Genomic DNA, 9,569 nt, shown 5'->3' with positions numbered 1-9,569 from the left:
TTATCTATTGAAATCTTTGTTACAAATACTATCTTAGGTATCAACTCATAATCCATTTCATATCCATGATAAAGACCTAAAAGTACTAAATATACCTAACAATTGATCACAATATTTAGTACTAAATATTCCTAATACATCACAATAGTAATTTTTAAAAAAAATTTAGCATATTATCACAATATTTATACTAACAACCAAAACAAATATTCCCATATGTTGTAATAACATAATTAATCACAATATTTTGTACTAAATATTCCCAATAATCACAATATTAATTTATTTAAAAAAAAACTTAGCAAATAATTTAATCACAATATTTACACTAACAAAAACAAATTCCCAATATGTTGTAATATCACAATATTTAGTTCTAAATATTCCCCATAAGCATCATAATATAATGTGTGTATATAATGTATTCATGATCTTAAAAAATATATAATGTGTTTTTGTTAGTGTAAATGTGTGTATATAATGTATTCATGATCTTAAAGTAATGTATTCATGATCTTTTTTAATATTCATGATCTTATAAATGTGTGTATATAATGTGTCAAAAAAAAACCTAGCAAGTAACAAAAAAAAATTATAATATATTAACAATTTAATCATAATATTTACACTAACAAATAACAAAAACAAAACTTTTCCTAATATGTTTTTAAAATTTTCCTTCAAAAAAAAAAAAAAACTAGCAAAATAATCACATTACCTGAGATGATGAGTGTTGTGTAAGTGCAAGTGAGAGAGAGCAGGAAGAAGAGCTGATGAAGAAGAGTGTTATTTGTTTATGAAGAGGAGTATGAAGAGCATGTTCAAAAAGGATTTGAAGGTTCCGGGTAAGGAAAAAGGTCCCCCAGTTGGGACCCATGATGGCAACACGTGGAAGGGATGGGACAATGCTTAGAAATCGACTCCAAAGGAGACGATTTCCAGCTGTGCACGTGACTTTGCCCCTTTACCATGGAAGAGACTGGACGGGACGTCTGAAAGGGGCACAGAAATCGACTCCAGAGGAGACGATTTCTGTGTATACAAATTCCTGCTCCTCTGCCTAAGTTCCTAGCGAAACAGAGAATGCACAGTAAAATCGACTCTAGAGGACTCGAATTGTTAAAAATAAAATTAGTTTCAAAGTTTGTCTAACTAATGATATTGTTTGGGATTAGTGATTATTTTCTTAAAAATCCTTGAACAAGGAACATGAACATGTTCTTCAGAAAAAGAATAATGAAAGAAATAAAATTTTTTAATTTAATTATCTTATTTTATTTTAATAAAATTAAAAAAAAACATGAAAATGTCTTTTTTTTATTATTATTAATTTATGCTGATTGGCATCTATTAACTAATAAATAATTTTTTTATTATTATTTTATTCACCACGTCAGTATTTATTGTGTTAATAGTGTACTCCGATTGTCATGTTAGTTTTTTCTGTTAGTTGGGTATAATGCACTCCATTTGTCATGTCAGCTTTTTCTGTTAGTTGAGTGATTGTAAGGACTTAAATGTTAAGCATTAATTGGTTTAGAAACTAAAAATAGTAAAATGAAAATATAAAGACAAAAGTAAAAATGACCTTCAAATGTGTTGGGACTAAAAAACATTTACGCCAAAAAAAAAAAAAAAAAAACAAAAACAAAAACAAATCTCTACATTTCTCATTTCAGCCGTCTCACCTTCATTCCTTTCTTTTCTTCTCTCTAAGTTCCATGCCTCTCTCTTCCCTCTTCATCATCCCCATTCTTTCTCTCTAGTTTCTTATTTTGATTTTTTCAAATCTTCAGGGATGGAAGGATACAAGTTCGATTTTTGATGAAGTATTTTAAATCATTACTAAAGGTTTCGGATCGGACTTGCAGTGGTGTGCTCTGCTCGCATCCTCTCTCCTGAGATATCCGTGTAAGTCTCTCTCTCCGTTTCCGATCGATGACCTCATGCCTGTTGATTGATGAAATTGCATCTGAAATACTTTGCTTGTTGAAAATCTAGGGGTTTGTTGATACTGTTTTCTATGATTTGATGTGTGAACGAAATTTTGTTGTTTTAAGCTAGAAAAAATGGGTTGTCTTTAAACAAACATTGGCCTTTTACCTCATACTTTGCATCTGCATTGGTTTTCAAGTTTTGTGCAGTAAGAGTGCTTCCTAGTTTCTGAGAAGTATGAGGTAAAAGTAATGGAAATAACTAAAACTCACTTCCACTCGTAAGCAGTTTTGAACGAATAAAAGCATGTTCTTTTGCACTTTCATTATCTAAAATTGCTAGCTTTTTAACTTAAATGTTATTTTGTTTATATGATTAATATTCGCAAAGATGGAGCATCACATCGATTTTATTTTTCCCTCAAAATATACTTGTATGGAGCATGATTGTACTCAAATAATTGCAAGAAAAGAAAAATGAAAAAGAGGAAGAACGTTGAGCAAGCCTTCTAGAATTGAAAGCACTTTAGAATGCAGGCTGTACTATTCTGTTGATCCTTTTGGATGGGAGTTCATATTTTCTTTTTTCTTTTTCTTTTTTTTCTTTCCTTTTGTCACTAAGCACATGTCATCCACTCATCCTAGCATAAACAGTACTAAGCAGCCTTTGAGAGCCACTATAGAAATGTAATATTACTTTCATGATCTTAAGAATTTAACGAAAGTGAGGTTCTTACTTCAGGTTTGCATCTGGGTATACCTTTGGATTGATGAAAACAGCGTTGTAGAATTCATTAGGAAAATATTTATTGCAGGTTAGACTTCAGCTTTCCAAAGAAAAATGTTTACTTCAGATTTCCTGGAGAATGAAAATTCGTTTTTCATATCAAAATATATATTGTACATTCTGAGTGTTGCTTCTTTCATTAATCATCACACTTATTTTCCAAGTTTTTTTTTACTCCAGTTGTGTCAATCATATCTGCATTAGGATTCTTGCTGAATGGTGGAAGGTGAGTTTTTTGCATCATATCTGGGAGTTGTTGGTGTTCCTTGTCTTTCTTTGGAGTTTTATTTGTGCACTTTCTCCTGGTGGATTGACATAGCCAATGCTTACAGATTATATTTCATGCTGAGACGCTTTCCTATTTAATCAAAAGGAAGAAGGAAGAAGGAAGAAGCTTCATGAGGTATGTGCCTTCCCATTAAAGTTTTTCTAGGGAATTTTAGCTCTTCTATATTTGGTTAAGGTTTAGCATGAAAGAGAGTTATTCTCTTTTACCTTCTTTTTAATTTTTTTTTTTTAGTTTTTATTTATTTATTTATTTTATAGAAGTTTGTCGTAATGCCTATTCTTAGATTAATTTATAGAGCCTCCAACTTTTTTGGAAAATTCAATCTGTGCCAATAAAGCATTAGATACATGTGATTTGAGTTCGTGATATGTATAGTAAAATTCAGAGTTTGATTCCTCCCTTTCACTCCCAATTTTTTGCTTTTTTATTCTTTAAAGTTGATTTTGTTGCTCGTGTTTTTATTTTCTTCAAGTTTATTATTAGGTTTGAATGGTCTTATTTTTAGAAGTAGGCTTAATCATGGTTTTAGAAGGATATGATTAACCTGTGTTGTAGATACACTTTGGTGTTGGTGAATAGTTTTGTAATACATAGATTATGTCAGTGCAAAAGAAGTCTGCTATACCTATTAGAGAATGCAACTCTTTGGGAATATTACACAATATTCTGAAATGTGAAATGGGTACAAACCAAAATGTACGACATCAATTACCTAGTATAATTTTTTAGTGAAAGACTAATATTTCCAAATGACGCGGAGCCTAAGATAATAAATTAGCTGTATATTTAAAGGTGATCTTAGTCCAATGCTTCCTTCCAATACTCCAATTTTTGGATTTGGGTCTTCAATATTCCCATTGAAAGTATGAACTCATCTGTTGGTATCCAGATTGCAAATGAGATTGGTGTTTCGATTTTGGTTGATGCCCCAAAGAGTTGATTTGCTGGGGGTCCCTTCCTTAGGATTCGGGTTGACATTGATGTTACTAAACCCCTTATGAGAGGAAAAATGATTCATATTGAAGGGGCGGAGAAAGGTTGGGTGTTCTTTAAGTATGAAAGGCTGCCTACCTTTTGTTATAGGTGTGGTATACTTGGCCATCAAGATCAGGAGTGTCAAAAGGTACATAAGGGTTTTCAGTCAACAGATGGGGATAAATTTCAATTTGGTCCATGGATGCATTCAATTGCACCAAAAATCAAACAGAGAAAAGGAAGCCCCAACTGGTCCAAGTTCAGTGATGATGATGAAGAGGACAATCAAGTTATCGATGGGGAAGAGGATGGAGCTGGACAACCCAATATTCACCACCAGCCACCAACTATTCTGATGACCAGTGAAGCTAACAAGGAAATAGCCAAGCAAAAACTAGAGAATCCAAGACAGTTCACAGGTCTGAGTATGCCGAAATTTCCTGATCCCATTCAAATTTAAATTTTTGAACGAGATAGTAGTGTACTCAAATCCACCACTTCTAAGAATCCAGATTTTTCTTCTCTTTCGAAATGAAAATCATCAGGAAATATGCAGGTAAGTGTTTTGGAAGATTTGAAAGTTTCAAAAGAAGATAATTTGGATATGTTGGATCCTTTTTCTAGGGAATGTATTTCAACAAGGACTCTTTTAAGTACTGAGAAGTCAGATAAGGTTCAATTAACTATTGTATAATTTGATTCTATCTAAATAAAGTCTACTATCTTTTTACTCAAAAAAAGAAAAAGAAAAACTATTATTGTATTCCTACTGTATCAATCATCTCATAGTTTTTTAAGAATTGTGACCAATCCAAATCTCACCCAATCATCCCAATTGCCACTCTTACTTTTGATCCATGTGACATTCTTAATACCCTGTTAAATATATTGAGTCTAAATTCTAAATCCTCCAAGTACACACATGTATGACGTGTGTACATGAGAATATGAGGTAATCCATGGTTGATTTTCCGTCGATGTAATAATGTAACCATCACTATATATATATATATATTAAAAAAAAATTGTAACCATCACTATTATTATTATTATTATACAATGCAAAACTTACTCTCTATATTTTACCAAAATTTATTTCAGTTCTCTAATCTTCCATTTGTTCATTTCGGTCTTCTAACTTTCAAATTTATTCAATTAAAGCTTTTCTATCCACTTTTGTTATATGTTATAGTTAATTTTTCAATTTTTCAAATTTTTTAAATTGAAAAATTCAATTAAATGGTTGAAAAGTATTTAATTTCCGGATTTTTTTTTTCAAAAAATTTGAATAAAAGTAGACGAAAAGACCATGATTGAATAAATCTGAAACTTAAAGGACTGAAATGAATTATGAAGAAACTTAGAGAGTGAGTTTTACATTTTGACCTTATTATTATTATTATAAAGAACGTAATTAAACAAAGAATTGATTACCAAAAAAAGTTAAACAAAGAATTTTGTTTTTATGTTAACTTACATCTTTTACCTTAATTTTGATTAGTGCTAAGTAGACACTTAGTTTTTTTAAAACATATTTACCTAAATTTTAGCAGCCTATACCTGAAGGATAAAAAACGGTTTTCCATTGAGGTTTGAAATAAATAACACTCTATTCCTTCTATTAATATTAGTAACAATATATTCCAATTTTTTTTTTAAAAAAAATTCCTTGCATCAAAGTTTAATCACGGTTAGTAAAAATATAATTGATAGTTTTGGAATAGAAATGCAAAGTTTATCATGCATCAAAAGACTTGCAATGACAAGTCTCTCCACAACTGGTTGAAAAAAGGAAAAAAAAAAGGCGAAAAGCACATTTTAGTCCCTACATTTTTAAGCGATTTCTATTTTAGTCCCTAAATTTTATTTTTACCGCTTTTAGTCCCTATCCTGAAAAACGTTAAAACAATTAATTTTAGAATTAGAGAATAAGAAATAAAGAAAAGTTAATTCTTTATTTCAAACCACACCTGAAGTAAAAAAACACTCTCCCCTCTTGATGTTTGAAATAAATAACACTCCACCACTTCTGTTAATATTAGTAACTATATATTCCTTTTTCTTTTTTAAATTCTGTTTCACCAAAGTTTAATAATGGTTAGTAAAAAAAATTGATAATTTTAGAATAGAAATGCAAAGTTTATCAAGCACCAAAATATTTGCAACAACAAATCTCTCCACAACTAGTTTAAAAAAGAAAAAGCAAAATTCATATTGAATTTTTTCAAAATACTCTTTGATTAAAACAATTAATTTTAGAATTTGAGAATAAGCAATAAAGAAAATTTAATTCTTTATTTCAAACCTTCCTGAAGGGCAAAAATTCTCTCCTCCCTTGAGGTTTGAAATAAATAACACTCCACCCATTCTGTTAATATTAGTAACAATCTATTCCAATACTTTTTTAAAAAAAATTCTCTTTACCAAAGTTTAATCATGGTTAGTATAAACATAATTGATAATTTTATAATAGAAATGCAAAGTGTATCAAGTACCAAAATACTTGTAATGATAAATCTCTCCACAACTCGTTGAAAAAAGAACAAGAATAAGCAAAATTCATACTGAATTTTACAAAAATATATTCTTTAATAAAACAATTAATTTAAAAATTAGAGAATAAGAAATAAAGAAAAGTTCATTCTTTATTTCAAACCATACCTAAATGGAAAAAAAATTCTCCTCCCTTGAGTTTTGAAATAAATAACACTCCACCCCTTCTATTAATATTTGTAACAATATAGTCCAAATATTTTTAAAAAAATTATCTTCACCAAGGTTTAATCATGTTTAATAAAAAAAATTGATAATTTTAGAATAGAAATGCAAAGCTTATCAAGCATCAAAACACTTACAACGACAAATCTCTTCACGTCTCATAGAAAAAAGAAAAAGAAAAAACAAATTCATATTGAAATTTTTAAAAAATACTCTTTAATTAAAACAATTAATTTTATAATTAGAGAATAAGAAATAAAGAAAAGTTAATTCTTTATTTCAAACCATAAATAAAGGGAAAAACACTTTTGACCCTTGAGTTTTGAAATAAATAACTCTCCACCCATTCGGCTTTAGTGACAATATATTCCATTTTTTTAAAAATTATCTTCACCAAATTTTAATCATGGTTAGTAAAAAAAAAATGATAATTTTAGAATAGAAATAGAAAGTTCATCAAGCACGAAAAGATTTACAATACTTAGAGAATAAGAAATAATGAAAAGTCAATTCTTTATTCTTTTTAAAACAATTCTCACTCTTATTCACTTTCAAGTGCTTATTGGTCTTACTAAGCTACTAGAACTCCCGCCACTTTGAGCATTGTTCATATTCACTTTAGAGTCGGTGTTAGTATAATTCCTAACTTGAATTTCCTCTTCAATCCAAAGATGTTGTCCAAATTCCTCTAAAATGAGATCTTCTGACATATTCAGATGCTTCTTTCTATAATTATTCCAACTTGGTCGGAGTTTTGCAATAATTGCACCCACTTGGAATGATTCGGGAATATTAATTGATAAATAAAAATAGTTTATGGACCATAATCTGCAACTCATGCACATGATCCAAAACTAAGATATTATCATTCATCTTAAAATTAAAGTACTTTCAAATAATAAATTTTTTTGTATCTATCTTCTCAGTTTGTACTTTGCCTTCAAAGCATTCCAAATCTCATTCAGTGATTTCATTGGTGTGAAGAGATCATAAAGACCATCTAAAGAAGTGTTAAGAATGTGTCCTCTACTCATAAGTATGGTTTCCTCTCATTTCTTTCTTTGTGCCTTTGTCTCATCACTATCTTCATCACTTGCAGTTGGAAAAGACATCGAATTCAAGTCCGGGACATAGAAAGTTTTTAGTGCAATGAGTAAGAATTTCATCTTGTCTTTCCACCAAGTGAAATTGGTTCCATCAAAGCGATCTAATTTCACCAATTCATAATTCAACATCTTCAAAGTTGTAACATCATTTACTTCTTCCATTGTAGGAAATATTGTCTAAGATTGTTGGAAACTCAAGGAGTAATAATGAAAGAACAAAGTGAACTCAATAAGCAAACAAAAAATTTGATAACTTGGAAGCACAATAAAATGCTATCCTTAGATAATATTTGCCCCTCACACAAGAGTTGCTAAAGGGTTATTACAAATTTTTCCTTAGGATATAACCAAATTTATTGGATTCTACAAATAGTAATTTCGCAGAAGACCCATTGGATTTCTTGTGTCTTTACAAATATTTGAGAGAGAATGAGCTAATTACCAAATGAATATAAACTATTATTTATACTCAATGAGATATTACCCTTCAATACGTACCAATAGAGAGTTACATCAGTTTATTAAAATGTTCACAAGGTATTTGAAACCTTTTGAGATCTTCAGAACAATTGCTAGAAAATTTTGCAAATTCTTTTTTTTTTTTTTCCTTTTTGACTTTTGACCAGTCAATCATGAATCAAATAGGAATCGAGAGAAGTAGATTGCCTAGAAAAATTCCACCATCAATTTGATTGGTCAAACAGGATTTTCAACCTGTCGAAATCCTTAAACATGATTTTTTACTTATTATATATTCTCCACATATGTATATTATTGCAACATATCTTTGTATATAACTATTTATACAACAATGGATTGGCCAGGGTGCAGTAAAGAACAAAGTGGTGGCAGTCAAGTATTTATAGTGTTAAGAGTTGATAGTTTGAGTACGAAAAGTGTTATATTCACAATATTTTCACAATAAATTATAGTTAATAAGTTGTTTTTGGTTTTAGTTTGAATTTCATAATTCTCATAATAACGACTTTTTATTTAAAATTTATTATAAAAATATTGTAAAAATATTATGAACATAATATTTCTTAGTATGATTGAAAATTATTGAGAAAATCCACGGCAGTTGGTTACTGTCAATCATCAATCTGTAGTGCTAACTGCTAACCCAAGGCTTGACTGATTGGCTTTGGCCCGGGCGTGCGGCGTACGTGCCATATATATGAGCAAGGGACTATTTATTTATTTATTTATTTATTTTTGGTTGGAGGGAAAATGTAGAGGCAACCTCCACGTGGATTCAAGACAGAAAATCAACCAATTAATGAGCAGTTTTTTTTTTTATGAACTAGCTAGACTTGAACTAGACGTTGGAGGAAAAATGTAGAGGCAACCTCCACGTGGATTCATGGCAGAAAATCAACCAATTAATGAGTAGTTTTTTTTTTTTTTAATGAACTAGCTAGACTTTTTTTTTTTTTTTGGAGAAGATATGAACTAGATATATGAGTAGTTATTTTCATAGACTTATAAGTAGTTTATCTCATGGCAGAAAAAAAGAAATAAATAAAATCAACTGAATTGTTAATCTTTCACAGACTGACTGTCTCTGTGCAATAATAGCCAACAGTCAACCGAGACCCGTAATTCCACAACCTTGTCAAGGCGGCGGAGGTTTCTCAGCAATTCTCACAGTCGTATTATCCTTCATCGCCATCTTTGCCATGGTATTATCAAGCTATATTCTAACGCAAAATGTTTATGTTTTTATTTTTTATTTCTATGTTATTATTCTATGTTTTTGT

General features: G+C 29.9%; 1 protein-coding gene and 1 long non-coding RNA gene across 2 annotated transcripts in view; both read left to right on the top strand.

The window, feature by feature from the left end:
- Positions 1-106, top strand: part of LOC112011323 (uncharacterized) — a 4,507-nt gene extending 4,401 nt beyond the window's left edge. Inside the window, exon 7 of the mRNA XM_065775923.1 lies at positions 38-106. Coding sequence (XP_065631995.1) covers positions 38-106 — 69 coding nt within the window. The remainder of the gene's footprint in view (positions 1-37) is intronic.
- A 1,495-nt stretch (positions 107-1,601) lies between these two features.
- LOC112011326 (uncharacterized) lies at positions 1,602-4,814 on the top strand. The gene is made up of 5 exons (XR_002882849.2): positions 1,602-1,911; positions 2,677-2,749; positions 2,902-2,947; positions 3,054-3,124; positions 3,900-4,814. It is a non-coding gene; the product is annotated as an uncharacterized LOC112011326 (long non-coding RNA).
- Positions 4,815-9,569: the final 4,755 nt, after the last annotated feature.

This window comes from Quercus suber, unplaced genomic scaffold (assembly GCF_002906115.3).
Source record: "Quercus suber isolate HL8 unplaced genomic scaffold, Cork oak 2.0 scaffold_122, whole genome shotgun sequence".
Classification (NCBI taxonomy): Eukaryota; Viridiplantae; Streptophyta; class Magnoliopsida; order Fagales; family Fagaceae; genus Quercus; species Quercus suber.
This window is presented reverse-complemented; position numbering and strand designations above follow the sequence as displayed.